At 41.8% G+C, this 18,597-nt stretch overlaps 2 protein-coding genes across 21 annotated transcripts in view; one reads left to right on the plus strand and one right to left on the minus strand.

Annotated features, from left to right (window-relative positions):
- The first annotated feature begins 323 nt into the window (after window positions 1-323).
- Window positions 324-4,792, plus strand: ckba (creatine kinase, brain a). 3 transcript variants are annotated; one of them, XM_033988480.2, is made up of 8 exons: window positions 324-520; window positions 811-1,012; window positions 2,348-2,502; window positions 2,919-3,051; window positions 3,320-3,491; window positions 3,572-3,695; window positions 3,788-3,977; window positions 4,464-4,792. In XM_033988480.2, the coding sequence occupies exons 2-8, from the start codon at window positions 820-822 to the stop codon at window positions 4,640-4,642; spliced, it is 1,146 nt and encodes a 381-aa protein (XP_033844371.1). In that variant the 5' UTR covers window positions 324-520; window positions 811-819; the 3' UTR covers window positions 4,643-4,792. The 3 variants fall into 3 exon arrangements, with proteins under 3 accessions (XP_033844371.1, XP_055086984.1, XP_033844372.1); XM_055231009.1 differs by lacking the exon at window positions 811-1,012 and having other exon boundaries at window positions 392-520; XM_033988481.1 differs by lacking the exons at window positions 324-520; window positions 811-1,012 and adding an exon at window positions 1,845-2,043.
- A 757-nt stretch (window positions 4,793-5,549) lies between these two features.
- Window positions 5,550-18,597, minus strand: part of mark3a (MAP/microtubule affinity-regulating kinase 3a) — a 48,907-nt gene continuing 35,859 nt past the window's right edge. For 3 of the 18 annotated variants that reach the window (XM_033988467.2, XM_033988463.2, XM_033988466.2), the window contains 6 exons: window positions 17,981-18,189; window positions 17,711-17,814; window positions 16,327-16,599; window positions 13,121-13,147; window positions 9,070-9,114; window positions 5,550-7,282 (listed from right to left, as the gene is read on the minus strand). In XM_033988467.2, coding sequence (XP_033844358.1) covers window positions 6,934-7,282; window positions 9,070-9,114; window positions 13,121-13,147; window positions 16,327-16,599; window positions 17,711-17,814; window positions 17,981-18,189 — 1,007 coding nt within the window. In that variant the 3' untranslated portion in view covers window positions 5,550-6,933. Of the gene's footprint in view, window positions 7,283-9,069; window positions 9,115-10,624; window positions 10,690-13,120; window positions 13,148-16,326; window positions 16,600-17,710; window positions 17,815-17,980; window positions 18,190-18,597 lie in introns of all 18 variants that reach the window. The other 15 variants (XM_055231004.1, XM_055231002.1, XM_055231006.1 and 12 more) reach the window with 8 other exon arrangements.

Below are 18,597 nucleotides of genomic sequence, written 5' to 3' on the forward strand. Positions count from 1 at the left end.
ATCCATCACATTTATGTAAACAGAAGGAAAGTATAGCGGTTGTTAACAGAAAATGACAATGAAGTCTGGCCTCGGGGTGTTAACAGGGAGGAAAATAATGGAGGAGCCCTGGACCTTTCCATGTGTCATTAAACAGTGGGACGCATCTTTACGCACTGCAGCTCAGCGCCTATGACACAGGACTGCTGCTAAAAACAGTGAGCCGAGCGAGTCTGACACCGGACAGAGGAGCAGGGCACCTCCTGGTCCTCCTTAGACGTCCTCTCTGTGTTTTTGTGATACATGTTTTTATCTGGAGTCGTTATGGCGGCAGACGCGGGCCACGCACTGAATGAACGGCAGTGGGCCGCGGCCGAGGGGCGGAGACACGCGGCTATAAAAGGCGCGCTCTGTCTCAGACTGACACCGCAGAGCCGCCGCTGAGAGGAGCAAACGGCCCACAGCTCCCACACCGGACAAAATAGGGATCTTTGTCTCCACTCCTGCCAGCACCAGTCACCTTCAGACCCGCAGACAACAGGTACGGCGTCCCGGGGCTTCTGTGCCCGGGTCTGCATGCTTTTATTCGGGGAAGCAGCAGCGTTAGCGGGACTCAGACAGGCGTCTCGGCCCATTGTTATCCGCCTGTCATTGTTAGACTGGGGGGACAGTTGTGCTAAAGGGGGGATGCACAGCATCTTGTTTCTTTGGGCCAGTGATAATGTGAGTGAAAGGGGCTGTGCGCGCTGCGGGGCGGGATGTAGCGGCTCTATTCGGGCTGTGTTCACACTCTGACCGTTTCTCCTCCGTCTCTCCTCCGCCCTCACTCAGGGAGCAGCCATGCCTTTCGGGAACACGCACAACGAGTGGAAGCTGAAGTACTCTGCAGATGATGAGTACCCCGACCTGTCCAAACACAACAACCACATGGCCAAGGTGCTCACCAAGGACATGTACGCGCGCCTGCGGGACAAGCAGACCCCCAGCGGCTTCACCCTGGATGACGTCATCCAGACCGGCGTAGACAATCCAGGTATGGACCCACCCAGACCCAGACCCGGCCATCTGCCCCTCATCCCCCCATCCACAGCGCAGGCTCGCTAATGGCGCAGCAGGAGCGGCTCTGGGTGACCTTGTGAGGGATAAGCGCCTCCGCGGCAGAGCACAATATGGAGCAGAAGCACTTAAGAGTCTAAAAGAGGCGCCATTATCAGCGCGTGTCAGCGGCCAACGGCAAAGATTACCGTTACATAACTCTAATCCCGAGCGGCTCCCACTTTTCTACTGTACGCTCAGGGGAACTGCGGTCTGTCCTGTGACTCTGCGCCTCTCTGCCGCAATCTGCCGCACTGATCTTCATAGAATGTCCGCACTGACGCGCACAGGCTGTTCATCAGGTCTCGTTAGAGGGCAGCTCTGATTCCTCCACTCAAATGACATCAGTGATCCAGCTCCTCACAGGCACGTGCAGGGATTAGACCTACAGTAACACAGGACAAAACAGACGCACTGCGCCCATCACTCATCCACAATGAGGCATTTACGTGTTTAGAATAAGACTTCCTCAGCACCTTTCCCTCAGCGCAGCAGTCTGCAGTGAACGGGCTTTGCTTTTAATCCGGATCCACTGTGTCTTAAACAGGTCTCTGTACTGTTCAGATTGAAATGCTCCTAACGCGTTATATTAAAGAGTGAGGTAGAACCACGCAGCTCATGTGCGCGATGTCCCGGGCCCGTTAATCCCATGGAGGCACAGATTGGCCTCTTTATGGTCCGTAACATGATGTACCTTTAGGAGCGTGCAGGTGGCGCCCTCTGGTGGTGAGGCTCGGGCAGTGTTGAGTTGTGGTAGTGATGTGTGTTTGTGCAGCGCGGACCTCATGTCCACCCTGACGCTGACTCTGAAGCGGCGTTCAGTGGATGAGGAGTTCCCTGATCTGACCAATCACAACAACCACATGGCCAAGGTGCTCACCAAGGACATGTACGCGCGCCTGCGGGAGCGCGCGACCCCCAGCGGCTTCATCCTGGATGAAGTGATTCAGACCGGGGTGGACAATCCCGGTACAGTGCAGGCACAGCAGGACACAGCAGGGAGGGACAGACCTGTTACAGGGGATGACATAACTTATTACATTAATTACATTAATTAAAACTGCACCCAGGGTTTTACTAATGCAAGTGAACATACTCATGTCTGCCAAATATCATTTCTAGTAGTATTTTCATACCATGGACCTTTAGAAGTTTACAACCAGTGAAAATGTATTGATACAGTTTATTGTCTTACTCTAGTCCCAAACCCTAAATTTAAACTGACACAAAATATTCACTGTCTGTGTAATGTCCCACACCCTGTGCTGGGCAGGTCACCCCTTCATCATGACTGTGGGCTGTGTGGCTGGAGACGAAGAGACCTACGAGGTGTTTAAAGAGCTGCTGGACCCAGTGATTGAGGACCGTCACGGAGGATACAAGCCCTCAGACAAGCACAAGACTGACCTCAACGCAGACAACCTACAGGTACGACTAAAACAACCATCCCTACCCCCAGTGCAGACGGGTATGGCTACTGCAAATGCTAAACCTGCTACTGTCAGTATTGAAACACTCGTATCCCAAAACTACAGGGTTAAAATGATTACTATGCACTAATTATAGTGATTTCTATCCCTGCCTTTAAAATGAATCTGCACACAACAGTGACACTGCAGTGATGTGCTACAGGTCACTGTCTGAACTCTGCAGAGTATTGACCAGATGAAACTGCCACGTTTCACTGGTGAAAGCCGATAGTTCTGCAGGGTGGACACTCCACCAATGGCTCATCAAAGGATCCACATACTTTTGTACTGGTGCAGTACTAAAGTATCTTTGGGATTAAACTGAAGGAAGACTGTCCAGGAAAGTCACAACTTGTGTGTCCCCCTCTGTCACAGGGCGGAGACGACCTGGACTCGGCCTACGTCCTGAGCTCCAGAGTGAGGACAGGGCGCAGTGTCCGTGGGTTTGCCCTGCCACCACACTGCAGCCGCGGGGAGAGGCGCGCCATCGAGGGGCTCTCCATCGAAGGTCTGTTGGATTACTGATAATGTTTAGAAAACATCTGGTTATAAAGACAACATGAAATGTACTGCATTTGATTGAAGTGCACACATTCTGAGAGAATGTAACATTATTTTGACTCTGTATAAACCTTGAAACAAAAACATCAGCACTTTTAAGTCAAAGTTCATTTCTTTTAGCCAGCTTTAGTTTTAAAGTGTTAAAATCTCTCACACGGTCTTGGTTATTTACTCAAAGTGCATGTTTTGTTATAATTTTTGTTTCTGGCCCACAGCCCTGGACTCCCTGAGTGGAGACCTGAAGGGGAAATATTACGCTCTGAAGAACATGACTGAGGAAGAGCAACAGCAACTCATTGATGACCACTTCCTGTTTGACAAACCCGTGTCTCCTCTGCTCCTGGCCTCTGGCATGGCCCGTGACTGGCCCGATGCCCGCGGCATCTGGTGAGGAGTCTGACCCAACTATTTAATGTTGTTTACTGCGTTAGTAAAAATATAATTTTTACTAATGTGTTTGCTCAAAGGCACAATGACAACAAGACATTCCTGGTGTGGGTGAATGAGGAGGACCATCTGAGAGTGATCTCAATGCAGAAAGGAGGAAACATGAGGGAGGTGTTCAACCGCTTCTGCACAGGACTCACCAAGGTCAGGGGAAGAATACAACCACTTTGTACTTTAGTGTACTCTCCAGGGGCCGTGCTCTTGTGCATCTCTGATGTCCCGGTTTTGTCTCGTAGATCGAGAACCTATTTAAGCAGCGCGGACACGACTTCATGTGGAACGAGCACCTGGGCTACGTCCTGACCTGCCCCTCTAACCTGGGCACCGGGCTCAGAGCCGGAGTGCACGTGAAGCTGCCCAACATGAGCAAGCACCCGCAGTTTGAGGAGGTGCTCAAGAGGCTGCGGCTGCAGAAGAGAGGCACCGGTGAGACACTGAACACACAACAGCACGAGGAGGGACAGTCTTTCTAACCTGACTCCAACTATGGCCTTTTTGAGTTTGTAAAGTCTTTTTAAATGCCTCACTACATCAAAGTGGCATCAGCTCCAGTCCATGTAAAGTTTTAAATTCACTGGACACAAATTAAATGGACTTTCCCAGTCAGAAATGTGAGTACTGCCTTCAGAAGTTCTGAAGTCAGGTGTTTGATGAGAGTAAAAAATGATAGCAATCCTTGTGTAGAACAAAATTTCTGAAAGTTTCTATTCAAAATAGTGAGTCACAGTAGCTGAACAAAAGCATCTGAACAGTCTGATGTGCCGTGATTCAGGGTTCACACTGTAATCAGCATTCAATTTTCAGAATAGTCTTATAGAAATGGTTGCATTGCTTCACATACCAAATGGGACATCAGCACAGATCTTTGTCCATTTGTACCAGTCTAACCCTTCCACCCCCTCCCTCCCTCAGGTGGAGTGGACACCGCGGCTGTGGGCGGAGTCTTTGACATCTCTAATGCCGATCGTCTGGGCTTCTCGGAGGTGGAGCTGGTGCAGATGGTGGTGGACGGAATCAAGCTGCTCATCGAGATGGAGAAACGTCTGGAGAAGGGTCAGTCCATTGACGACCTGATGCCCTCCCAGAAGTAACTCCCCTCTCCCCCCTTCCCCCTCCTCACCCCATACACTCCCGACTGACTGTCCTGAATGCACTGTACCACGTTTGGTTTGCTCTATTTAAGAAACGGTTACTGTAACGGACGGAGGATCTGCAGTTAATAAAAATGTTCAACAGTCAAACCTGAGTCTGTGTAAGCCTGGAGTTTAAAGTGATGTCTGTGAAACTAAAATCAAAATGGCCCCCAGTCCCTTTTTAAACGAGTTGAAGTATAAACCTGAATCACATTTTAAACGGAGGGTCTGATCAGGAGTTAATGCTGAGAATAACTTTGTTTCCTGTCGGTCGATTCAAGGCTGTACTCCCTCACACTAAACACTGGGTTGACTTAACCGTTCAGGGCTTTAATTTAAAAATCATTATACAGAAGTGTAATAGTCTGTCTGTGCTGATGCAAGAAAAGACGTTGGTTTTGCACAATAACTTTGACATTCCGTTAGGACAGAACAGCAGCCGTCACATTAAACACGGTGTTATGGGCACATGGGAAAACATAACGTAACAGTTTGCTCTTAGTTTCAAAGTTCAGATTTGAGATTTAAGACTGAGGGTAAAATTACAACCGTGACTTTAGCAATTTAACTCAGAATTTCAGCAGACCAATGTTGCCATCACAAATACAATTCAACATGGAACATTCTGTGAGTTTCATCTGTCATATTGAATGTAAATGGTGCGTTCTAACGACCAAATCTGAAAATTCTGAATGGTTGACTCTTTAAATCTGAAGCAAAATCTGAATAAAAAGGTTGTCAATCCTTGTAATTGGAGTCAAAATCCAAACACAATAGGTTAACAAATTTGCCAAAGCTAGAATTTGTATTAAAGTTTAAAATTCGATCTTGTTGCATTTACAATCGAACAAATACTAGGAACCAGTTTTGACAGACACTTTTTAATGTAGACATGTGTGGCCATTTACACAACTCCATCTACCTCGTCAACAAAATACAAAAAGAAAAATAACAGTTTGCGGTGAAGCGGATTTTGAAATTAAGATTACATTATTTACAGTGAAAACAAAAAGCTGTCATTTTTAAACTTAGAGGGGAAAAAAAAAACGGGTGAAATAATAAATAAGACTACAAATGCTCTTGTCCATTCACAGCATGACAAATCATATTCAAAAACGTGGCGTCGAGGGAATTTTAAACTAGAAATGTGTGCAGAATTGTACGTGTTTCAAAGTATATTTCTGTAATGAAAAGTGGAAAAAATTTCAATCAAAATGAAAATATTTCCTCAAATTAATTTAGAAGCTGCAACGTGAAGGCAATGACGTACTAGCTTGAGGAGAGACTCGTTCTGAAATTAAATGGAACAAAAATAAACCAATTACACTTCATAGTACAGGCATTAAAATGAAAATATAAGGCAGTCGTATACGGTATGCATAATCTGAGTCAATTTGATTATAACTGACTACTATTTCCATGGCAGTATTCTTCCACTCAAAAAACTAGTCCCAACCATATAAAGGTTAAATTATGGTAAATTCACTGTGAATTAAAGACACTTAAATATATTAACCTTCAGATTTTTACAATGTGCCTCCAGGTTTTAATTTTGCAAACTTAACCATAAATTTAATGAGGAAAAAAAAATTTGTTTTGCCCAAAATTTCAACTGTCAATCACTACTTAACGGTGCAATGTGCAATGTTATAGTATTGCTTAAAATGCTCCACAGTATAACATTAAACTCCACAGAGACACGAGAAGGAAGCACCACCAGTTGAAGTTACGGGTCAGATCTGTGCAAAGGACATCCCACTCACGTTTAGCTTTTCGAGGTATTTTTTTAAGCTAGAAAACATGTAATTCTATTTTTAAAATGCAAAAATAGATGCGTTTAATGTCATACTGTGGGACATTCCAGGCAAAGCAGCAACATAACATCTCCACGGAGACAAACGGGCGAGTGAAAAACCTCCATTGCTTTGTTAACTTTTAAATCCTCAATAGCAAATCTGCTCAAGTTTGGCACTAACTGTATTCAAATTCTACATGTAATCCTGCCCAAAACTCCCTTGACGCCACTTTAAATGTCGACCATTAAACTTCCTGAAAGATATTAGTATTTGTGATTATTGCCAAAAAGCTTTTTAGTTTCTCTATACATTATAATATTCCATACATACTCTTGTTTAAAAAAAAAAAAAAAAAAAGAAATTCAGATTTGGAAAAACTGCTACTTGGGTGATTGCAATGTACAGTTTAAATACTAGTTCTTATATTTATACTTTGCGGTAATTGTTTTTTACTCATAGTTTTAACTCGTTGGCAACTTTTGACGCTATGTTTTTGAACGCGATCGAAGAACCGGATATTCTCTTGAATCGCACTCCGTTTAGGGAGAGGCGGGGCAACTTGCAAACCTCCATCTCCCATTGGACGAGGTTTTCGGCTCTCGCGTCGCCGTGGACGCAGAGGAGGAGGAAGCTTTCTTGCTGTTCGTAGTCGCAGTTGTTGGCGTCGAGAACTTTCCGGATCTCGCGGAGGATCTCGTTGGGTTCCATGGAGCTGGTGGTCCTCATACTCCATGTGAAGCGCAAAGATCGAGGTTTGGAGTCGGCTTTGGGTCCGGTCTGGTCTGAAGATGGGACATGGCGGCTGGAGGGGAGAGAGACGAGGGCGGTTAACGGGGAGGTTAAAATGACAAAGGGATGATTGATGAAAGAGACAGACGAGAGAAGAAAGAGAGAAAGAGGGAGAGAAGTGTCTGGTGGAAACGTAAAGATTTGGGAATTTAGAATGCGGACCATAAACCCACTGAATTAAAACTGCAATACGTAACTTTTCTGGTGGAAGTCACGAGGTTCGTTCTGTTGTCAGTAGCTATCTCTACGTCAAGTTCTAGATCAGATCTGTGGAGAGGCGTGCCCGCTAACTGTAGGAATATATATATTTTCCAGGTATTTTAAAACATGTGTAATTAAACAAACGCAAGATAAATTTAATGTTATACTCTGGAACATTCTAGGCAAAGCAAAATCATCTCTAGAAAAAAAAAAAAAACACCTTTAATGATTGAGACCTGATTAGCCCAGGTCTACACATGATTTTGACTTTAGCCAGTGAATAAGTTTAGTTTCTAGTTAGGCTCTCAACTTTAGTCCTGGTTTAGATCTGCATTAGTCCAGGAATTGATAAGTGTTAGTTTTGGTTTCTTGCTTTTACTTTAGTCCTGGTTTAGCCCCACGTTTAGCTCAAAGTACGTATTTCCTGATAAAAACGTAAACTGAACGTATAACTAAATGTAACTATTCCATTAACATCTGAAAAGGTCTTATTAAGGTTTTTCTTGGGTCCAAAATCCAATCTTTACCCCGATTCATATCCACCAGACAGACACATTCAATAAAAACATGCTTCGTTAAAATGGCAAAGTTTAGCGGTTTAAAACAAGGCCAGCGGTTTTTCAAGTCAGAGATAAAAACTAAAAAATATGCAATACGAAAATTAAGATGTAAAAATTTCAGTCCAAAAATCATGCAGCACAGACGGAGCAGAGCCATGCACCAAACTTCAGCCAAAAAACAAGCAACTTTTCAGTCATGATCGCAGACACGGGTAGAGACGGGACCAGGCGGTTTACCGGAATCTAAAAGGGACCAATCAGAACTGTGGGATTTTGTATTAGGACAGCTATGGGTAGTTTTAGTCCTCGTTTAGTTCTCGCTTCCTTCTCATGTTTGATCCTCGTTTAGTCCTTGTTTCACATGTTCTGGAGTAAACCTACATTATTTGAATATTCCATTGTCAAATTCTGGTTTAGTTCTCAGTTTAGACCCGAGTTTAACCAAGTTTAGCCAATATCGATTTGTTTTAGTCCCGCTTGAACCTAGTTTGGTCAAGGTTAACTAATGGTTGAATCCTGGATCATCCTGGTCTAGTTATAAATTAATCCTGGTTTTGTTGTAAATACATCTTAACTAGGAAGGACTTGAGCAAAACCACCAGTCCCAATTTAAGTTGTGGTTTAGTCCTGATTCAGTCCATACTTACAGCTAAATTGGACCTGGTTTGCTCCTGTCAAGTTCTAGTTTAGTTCAGGTTTAAAACTCTTTTGGACCTAGTGTAGTCCTGGTCAAGTACTAGTTTCATTTTTGTCCTGATTCAGTTCTGATTTAGACCTTGTTTAGTTTAGTCCTAGTTTAGACCTTGTTATGTCCTGGTTTAGTCTTGGTCTAGCCACAGTTTCATTTTGAACAAGTTTACTCCTGGTTCCATTCTAGTTTAGTTCTGTTTTAGACCTACTTAAGTCCTGATTTAGCCCTAGTCTAGTGAGTCCTAATCCTAGTCCAGCCCTAGTTCCATTTAGACCGGTTTAGTCCTGGTTCCTAAGTACAATTACTCTGCTACAGTTCTTGGCCCCACAGTTCTTGTCCAAATCTCACCTTGAACCTTCGAGTCTCCCGTTTCTCTCAAACTCAGTGGAGACTCTGGAATCGAACCATCAACCACACGACCAAAACGACCAAACCGACCAAACCAGCCGGAGCAGAGACACAGGGCAGTGCACAAATCAGAGTTTATTCAACAAAAACAAAACAGAACTGGTCAAAAGTTTAACCAGGTGCTGCAGTTGAAACAGTTTTTATTACAGTAGTTTTAACCATGTTAGATGTATTCACTTATGAACCTTAGATTTGGATTTGCTCAATTTTGAGAATATACTAGCCACATCTTTGCCTTTCTAAATTCTAATTTCTTAAAACTACTGTGGCAATTGTGTGTAGTCCTATTCATGACCTGCTTTAGTCCCATTTTAGACCTCACTGAGTCCTGGTTAAGTCCCAGTTTTGACCCGGTTCGGTCCCGGTTTAGACCAGGTCTAGACAGGATTAAGCCCCGGTCCAGCCCCGGTCCAGCCCCGGTCCAGCCCCGGTCCAGCCCCGGTCCAGCCCAAGTGGTCCTCAAAGCCGGATCTTTTTTATGGTGTTACTTAGTGTAAAAAGTTTGAGGGCCACTGGTCTAGATTATTTGATTAAATATAATTCTTATTTCAAGCAAAAACAGATTCACAATTGGAATAAGAAATTGCATTTGAAATATGACAATGAATGATATTTTCTGAAAAATATTGTAGAAACTTGTATGAGCAAATATAAGTAAATATTTGAAACAAGTTAAAACTACTCCAGTTAAGATTAATATTGTGATTTCAACACATTTTATCCTCCTTTTATACTTTTATCCATCCTCTGCAGCTTTATATACAAGAATTGTGTATGTCCAAACTTTTGACCAGTGCAAAGTGAGTAAAAAAACAAAAATATTTCACAAAAAACATTACCAAAGTGTTATAAGAAATTAAAAACATTGCTTGTAAAATAGTGATCAGACCAGACAGTGAAAATGAGACAGAGCTGCAGAGTCACACCAGAGGCTGAATGAGAAGCACGAAGATTCAAAACTGTTTAAACTAGAAAACTGGAATCTAAAGGCACATTTTATCATCAAAAAGGAAACAAAAAAAATTAATAAAAAATAAAGGTTGCCATTAGCTAAAAAATATTGAATTTATAAGAAAAAAAAATCTCACTTATGTCACTACAGGCAATAATTTAACAAAAAAAGGAAAAATACATGAAACTAAAAATTCTCTCTGAATTCTTAACTATACTATAACTATTTTTTTTGCCGATTTCATTTTGTATAATTAGTGTAATAAGTATTAAGAAGCTGTAAAGCCACAAACAGAAAGTAACGTGATGTATGTAATATTGTGCTTTAATTTTCTAAAATAAATTATAGCCGACAATTTTAATTTTAGAAGTGAAGTAACAGAAAAAAAAATCTTTGTAGTTTATGAAAATTTGATGAGAAAAAAAAAAAAAAGAAGAAGTTTGACATAAATAAAACAAAACCAAAAAAAGGGAGAATGTGATTGGTGGCTGGATGAGGAGGTGAGCCCTGATTGGCTGAGGTGGAGGAAGTGGAGGGACTTACTAAGGCTCTTTGGTCCCTGTGCGGCGGATTTGGACGTTTGCCGTTTGTTGGGGTCAAGAGTGACCCTAAACAGAGGGGTCAAAGAGAGGTCGAAGGTCACAGGTCAAAATAAGGTTAGAGTGATGAGGAAGGAGGAAAAGAGATGAGGGAAACAGGAACAAAACAGGTATAAAATATAAAAAAGTGACGATGAGAGATGGAAAGGACAGATCCCCAGACGGTGCTCGGACTAAAAATCTAATATATATGAAAGTAACAGCTAAATCTCACTGCTGTACGTACATGTGCAGATTAAATGTAAAAGTATTTGCCAAAGCTTGTGCAAACTACCAACTTAAATTGTAGAAGGTAGAAAATACTGTCCTCTTTGAGAATTACATGTCCCTGTTACATTGCCTTATTTAAATATTAGTTTGTAAGAGGTGTCTGATAAACGCATATAGACATTTTTTAATTAATGAATTTGTCTTATTGTAAAAAAAAAACAAACAAAACAAAAACAAAAACTAGATCTAAATGTCCCGGTGTCTCCATGGGGTCATGATCCGTGTAAAAGCCGCTAATCTGCTGTTTACGTCCATGTTCTGTGTGGGATTCTTGGATTAGCAATTCAGATTTCAAATGTTAATGATTCTGGGTGGGTTTTAATAAGAAGAAATATATTTAAATTTCAATATATATTTGATGGAATAATTCTGGGTTTCAGTAAAAACAGAGATAAACAGAAAAAACGATGAAATGGAGATGAACAGAAGAATGTAGTCCTGCAAATATCCACCAGAGGGCGCGCCTGTCCTCAATATACATGATAACTGCTGCTGTTTGTGTCTGAAAATTAAATAAACTACCTCCCTAAAAAGTTATATTCTTAACTTAGAGGTCCCAATTTATCTGTATCAACTACAACAAAAAAACTTTAACATCTGATCAGTATTCAGAAAAAAAAAAAAAAAAAAATTAAAATGATATATATATGCAAATTAACTTTTTAAAATATCTGAAAAATTATTGCAGCTACCTGAAAGAATAAACAAAAATATATTTCTCTCATTGGCTCAGATGTGCAGTTTTTTGTTTACTTTATTTTAATTTTTTTTTTGCACAAATTGAACCATAAAAAGTATTAAAAACAGTTTAATAAAAGTGTGTTTTCAGAGAGTTTTGCAGAGTAGAAGCTGGACAGAGTGTGCGGAGCATGCTTTGTTTGAGCCAAAGCCGCGGTCGATGTTTGGGTTAAAATGACACAGCACCACAGCACGCGCTACATTTACAAACACAGAGACGTCGGGTCAGAGCAAAACACTGGGATTAAAAATGGTCATTTCTGATTTTGTGGCACAGGAAATCCTTACTTGAAAAAATGGGTTTATTGAATACTATTTTCGGAGTAAATATGTCACTTATAGGCTTTACTAATCAAAAAGGGACAGATTAAAGATTAAATAATAAAGAATTCTACGCATTTCTCATATAAACCTGTGCACTGCAGAAACTGAACAGCAACTGTTTTTAAACTTCAATTTATGTATTAGATTAGTATTAGACATGTCACGATAAAAGTAAAGCATTGAAGTAAATATAGATGATTAATAATATTGAAACCAAACCATAAAGCAGAATTATGCTCCAAAAGATATTCTAAATGTACAAAACTTTAAAAAAATATGAGCTCCTATAAATAAATAAATAAATAAATAATAAATAAATGTCATAGAAGTTCGTAATTCAGTCTTCTACAGCTCAAATCTCATCAGAAAATTTACAGAAAATTATTTTAAAAATTCACATTAATAATAATAATTTTTTTTAAAGTAGCCACGATAAAAACAGAAAATTATTGTTCCATTTGTTCATGTATTGAACATTAAGTCAATATAGTATTTATCGTGACAGGTCTATGTACTGTTCAGCTGTTTAGAAATTGCCTCGGTTGTATTGCTTCAAAGTCAATCACACGTCACTATATTTGGACTAATTTCAAACTGTAAAAGACTAAATTTATTTTGGGTAATATGTCCATCTCCTTCAAACGTCTGCATTTGGTCTTATTTTGTGTAAAAGCTGCCAACCCTGCAGTTTATAGTTTATACCTTTTCAAACCTGTTCTGAAATGCACGGGTTTCTTGTAGCTGTCCTGAGGCGGATTAACAAAACCACGTCTGCCGTCCTGTGCCAATGGTCCCATCTACCTACATCAATGACATTTTGACATGTTTTTTTTGGTAAAACGCAGATCTTATTGTTCGTATAAAATGTAAAGTCTCTTGTGTTTGTAAATGTAGATTCAAGTGTTTTGTGTAGAAGCGTTGAAGAGTTAGTTCGGTGCCAACAGCCCTCAAAAAAATCATGTCTCTGTGAATCACTCCAGACTGAAGATATTTAAATTAAATCATTACAAAGAAAAAGAGACAGAGCAGAGAAAGAGAGAGAAAGAGAGACAGAGAGAGGCAAAAAGAGAGAAAGAGACAGAGAGACACAGGGCGACCAGGGTCCTACCTTTTGGAAAATCTGAATGACATGTTTCTACAACAAAACCAGACAGAGAGACAGTGAGACAGTGAAGGACGAGAGGGGGATAGAGAGAGGAGAGAGAGGAGGAGGGATAAGAGAGACAGCTGAGGAGAGAAAGGCAGGGACAGAGAAAGGGAAAAGGAGGGAGGACAGAGAGAATGGAAGAGGGAGAGGACGCAGTGAGACAGTGAAGGAGGAGAGGGAGAGAGAAGGGAGGAGATAGAGAGTGGATGAGAAGAACGTAAGAGAGAAAAAGGAGGGAGGCAGAGAGACATGGCTAGGAAGGAGGGGAGGAGAAAGGAGAGGAAAGGTAGAATAGAGACCTAGCGAGAAACGGGCAGTGATAAAGGAGAAGAGGAGGAGAGGGGGAGGAGAGAGAGGAGAGAAAAAGAGGGTGCAAGGAGAAAGAGGAAAGAGAGCGAGACAGACAGAGACAGACAGAGAGAGATGCAGACAGATAGATACACAGATAGATATAGAGGAGCAGAAAGAGGAGAAAGAAAGGCAGTGAGTAACACTGAAGAAAGGACAAAGAGAAAAGGAAGTAGATATAGGAAGGGAGGAGAGGAAAAGAGACAAAATAGAGAAAATAGTACAAAAAAGAAGAGGGGGACAAAGGGAAGATTGAATAGACAAAAGAGGGAGGAAGAGGTAAAAGGAGATAAAGAAAGGAGGAAGAGACAAGGGTTAAGAGTGACGAAGATGAAAAGGACCGAATGAGAGACTCTGACACAAAACCGAGGACAGGGATGAGCGAGACAGAGGAAGGAAGGAAGGAAGGAGGAGAGACTATAGGACGGGAGAGAAGCTCAGAGCGAGAAGAGGAGGAACTGGACTGAAAGAGAGAAAAAGGAGCAAAGGGAGAGCAAAGGGAACAGTCCAAACAGTGATTCTGTTTTGGACAAATGTCACTGCTGCTGCTGAAGGTTCAGGGTTTTCAGGCAGTAAAAAACTCAAGATTTATGAATAAAAAAATACATTTGAATTGTTTTTTTTATTTTTTTGGTCTGTATTTAAATGATAAAAATGAGGTTTCATGTGTAAGATTTTAATATTTCCAGATCAGTGGTGGAACGTGATCAAGAAAAAGTAGTAAAGTACTGTCCTTAAGTAAAAAAATGGTATAAGTACTAAATTTTAAAGTGGATTCTTTTTACTTGATTACATTGGTATCTGTACTTTCTAATCTACTACATTTTAGAACATAAGTTTAACAGTATTTATTATTGTCTTCTTTATCAAAATCATTACATTTGAAGTTTCATTAAAACTCAAAATCTGCACAAAACACTTTTACTTTTTACTCTTTACGTACAATTTTAAACGGGTATAATTTTACTTAAGCAGTTTTTTTCATGTGATACTTTTACATGAGTATTTTTTTTGCTGCGGTATTTGCACTTTTACTTAAACAAAACTGGGTGCTTCTTTCTCCACTGTTCCAGATCAATATTTTGGGGAGATGAATTTGTTCTTCACTACTTGACCAAACAAAACCTACTGTATAAAACTGCAAGCAATGTTTTTGAAGTACCCAGAATGCATCAGGATACCACAAATCCATAGTTTGTAACCTTGAAAAGCACGACGGTACACAACCCCAACTGGTAAGGCTGTGCAATCAGTAAAATTTAATCAAGTTTCAGTCATATCTAATAGTCACTGATCAGCGTGGGTGTTTTTAATGGAAAGTCAATACTAAATGTATATTATGTATCTTGGGATTTTTATTTTTTTTAAACCTTATTTTGATTTATTTATTGAGGACAGATAAATGTTTATGAACATTTTGATTACTGCGTGAAAACCCAGAGCCTAAAAGCACAAACAAAAAAGCACTTTGACCCAAAGATTCTACCGATTTCACCAAAGCAGCGACAGAGTCATTTAAAACCACATTGAGGTGAACAAAGGTAAAGACTAAACTAACTAACTAACTAACTAACTAACTAACTGAGATCTGAATGTGATTTCATACATAAAACTTGATATAAACTTTTACTAATGAGACAGACTAACAGCGGCCAAAACACTAAAACATCTTTACTTAGCTTTTGTGTGTTAACTTACCAATCATTATCTAGGAAATTAATCCCAGGTAATGATTTGATGTAACTTTGCTTTAAATCAATTCTAGTCAAAAGCGATTTATGTGGTTAAAGCTAAATTTATAAACATGTATTTAAAAGTTGCCCCTGTTATGTTGAACCTGGTCTAATCCTGGTTTCGGCCCTGGTTTCGGCCCTGGTTTCGGCCCTGGTTTCAGCCCTGGTTTCAGCCCTGGTTTCAGCCCTGGTTTCAGCCCTGGTTTCAGCCCTGGTTTCAGCCCTGGTTTCAGCCCTGGTTTCAGCCCTGGTTTCAGCCCTGGTTTCAGCCCTGGTTTCGGCCCTGGTTTCGGCCCTGGGTTAGTTCTTAGAAAGCTATTTCCATCTTGACCTTTTTCTAAAATAATGTATTCTTTTTGTGAGTTCATCTTCAGGTTGCATGTCTTGCTGCCCCTGGTTATGCCCTTGATAGTTCTGGTTTAGTTCTGGCTTAGCCCTGGGTTAGACCTGGTTAAAGACCTAGACCTGTTTTCTTTGACCAAACTGACTATTTTTGGCCTTTCACTCTCATTCCTTTAGCCCTAATTGAGACCTGGCATACGTTTAGCCTCAATAAAGTCCTGGTTTAGCTCGTGTCTTTTAACTGAGCAGAAAGTGACACTCTTGGCCTTTTTAGACTCCTTTATTCTTTACATTCAGGTTGGTATCGAGGTCCTGGTTTAGCCCTGGTTTTAGCCCTGGTTTTGACTTGTTTAGCCCTGGGTTTGACTTGTTTAGCCCTGGTTTTAGCCCTGGTTCCAGCCCTGGTTTTAGCCCTGGGTTTGACTTGTTTAGCCCTGGGTTTGACTTGTTTTAGCCCTGGTTTTAGCCCTGGTTTTAGCCCTGGTTTTAGCCCTGGTTTTAGCCCTGGTTTTAGCCCTGGTTTTAGCCCTGGTTTTAGCCCTGGTTTTAGCCCTGGTTTTAGCCCTGGTTTTAGCCCTGGTTTTAGCCCTGGTTTTAGCCCTGGTTTTAGCCCTGGTTTCACACCTGGTTTTAGCCCTGGTTTCACACCTGGTTTTTACATCAGGTTTTACACTTTTTTTTACACCTGGTTTTCTTGAACTAACTGAGCAGAAACATCTTGGTCACACTCCTTTATTGTTTTACCTTCGGGTGAGTTTGGAGGTAAGTTTGGAGAACAAGTTGCTGGTGCCTCTGCTGCGGGTTTGAGAGAGGGGCGACGCATCGTGGGAGAGGGTGGGCGACGCGGGCGGGCCGTTGTAGGTGGCCGTGCGTCGGTCTCGGAGCTGTCCCCCGTGGAAGGTGCTCCGGCTGGCCGTGCCCCTAGGGAATCTCAGCCTGTCCGGGGTTGTGGAGGAGCTGATGGAGTGGGTGGAAGCAACCGGGTTCCTCTGTCCACCGGGAGAGACGGCAATACTGCTGGAGAAAGAGGGCGGGGAGAAGGAAGATGAAAGAAGAAGAGAAGGGGGCAGGGAGAGAGGAAGAGGGGTGAGGAAAAAGTAAGTGAGAAGAGGGAGAGGATAGATAGAGGGAGGGAAAGAGGGGAGTGAAATAGGGGGAGGAGGGACATATTGGATTAAATTAGTGGTATAAAACAACATGAAAACTTGAACACAGTTTTGGGGCAGAAGTCTTGGAGTGGCAGATTGCACAACTTTCACAAATTCACGCAGGGGAGACCATGGTCCAGATGGGGATCTTCACGGTGGTCTTTAGGTCCCGGTTTAGTCCCCGGTCTACCCCCCGTCTGGTCCCGGTCTAGTCCTGGTCTTACTTTGGGGTGCAGTAGTCCAGGCCGTAGTAGGAGTGAGGGAGAGCAGAGTTCCTGTATTTCAGACGAACAGAACCAGAGCCCAGAGCTGTGGAAAAGGATGGACTACAGGCCACCTCATACATGCTGCCCATAAGAGGAGGGTAAATACATAAAAACAACGGGGAGGAAAATAGAGAGGGAGAGAGAGAAGAGCAAGAAAAAGGGAGTGAAGGAGGAAGGAGATAAACAAAAATCTGAGTGAAATAAGTTTGAAATTAAGAATAGGGAAAAGGATGTTTAAGTGAAGCAAAATCAGAAAATAAAACTGGAGAAATTTAGATATGGAAGTGGAGATCATAGTTTTGTAAAAGCATGCAGACTTTCCGAAAATGAAAAAGCCCCGAAATTAGTTATATGCTCCATTTTAAGACTATAATATTGTTATGGCAACAATTATCAACTATCAACTACTTTTCAAACTTCAAATAGTACAGCGTTATGTAATTTTGAAACATTTTTAGCAATGTCCTTATGCTCTTTTTTGAAAGAGTAGAAAAACTAAAGAGAGTGTATTTCCATGTACTGCCCACAGCCATTAAAAATCATAGAAAAATTGTATTGACAGCAGTCTCAGCAAGTTTATAATGGAATCATGACCCGTTACACCTGGTCCCTGGTCAATCTAGTTTGTACGATTTATGGGTTATTTTACGTGTTCAGTGCTGCGGTGCATTTCAGACTCCAGCCTCTGTAGCGTCTTGTTTGGTAAAGTCTCACCTGTTCTCTTTCCCATTCGGAATCACCGAGAGTCGATCCGTGTTGTTCCGATCGCTGCAAACATACGTGTTCCTCCTGGTCATCCCCGCAGATGCAGAATTATTCTAATGAGAGAGAAAAAGAGATTAAATAACCACTCTGCCACAGTAACGCAGGGAGAACATGCACACTCCACTCAGACGGATCAGGAGTTTAACTGACAACCTCCTGGTGAGAGGGAGGAGGCAGGTTAACCACTCTCCCACAGTAAGGACAGGGTATAGTACTCACAGTGGTCCCGGTGGTAGCTCCTTTCCTCCGGTCTGGGATGTCGGCCTTGTTGGGGTTGTTGGCGTTCCCGAGGATGGGGCTGGTGGGCTGGGCTCGGGGTGTGCTTGGTTTGCGCAGCTGGACACTCCCCTCGTCTTTGGAGCTGTTCTCTGCGGTGGTTGTTTGGGAGCGCTTGGGCTGGGTCATCCCCGGAGGTACGTTCTGACCGACTGAGAGAGAAGCAAGAATCATGCCAGTTAGTACACCTGTCTGAAGAACTCTGCTGTCACTATTTTAACTTTAATCCAGGGAAGACTTTGTACCAACTGCTGCAAGGGCTTCAACTTCCCAAACAAAAGACAACTCTAATAGCTATTTGAGTTCAATGGCCTTCAATTAAGATTTAAATATGCACTATGTAACATTTCACCTGCTTGTCTCATTGAGGTGCTGCAGCTTTGCTTGAAATGTTCCACAGTATCTACCTTACCTAACTAGTATTTATTCAATTACAGGATTTTTTATTGCCTACAAATACGTTGGAAAACATGCTTTGTTACTGAGTGGGCTTGCCTCTCCACAGATCTGACCTTTAACTTTTTCACCTGCCTGTCTCTGGTATTCATGGGTTTCAAGAT

Source organism: Periophthalmus magnuspinnatus, chromosome 22, assembly GCF_009829125.3.
Source record: "Periophthalmus magnuspinnatus isolate fPerMag1 chromosome 22, fPerMag1.2.pri, whole genome shotgun sequence".
NCBI lineage: Eukaryota > Metazoa > Chordata > Actinopteri > Gobiiformes > Gobiidae > Periophthalmus > Periophthalmus magnuspinnatus.

What these genes read in the sequence shown, in the direction of transcription:
- ckba (XM_033988480.2), top strand. Translation starts at nt 820, where the DNA reads ATGCCTTTCGGGAACACGCACAACGAGTGGAAGCTGAAGTACTCTGCA. An exon ending in CGAGGGGCTCTCCATCGAAG is followed by an intron (nt 3,052 to 3,319) that starts GTCTGTTGGATT and finishes TCTGGCCCACAG; the next exon opens with CCCTGGACTCCCTGAGTGGA. An exon ending in CCCGATGCCCGCGGCATCTG is followed by an intron (nt 3,492 to 3,571) that starts GTGAGGAGTCTG and finishes GTTTGCTCAAAG; the next exon opens with GCACAATGACAACAAGACAT.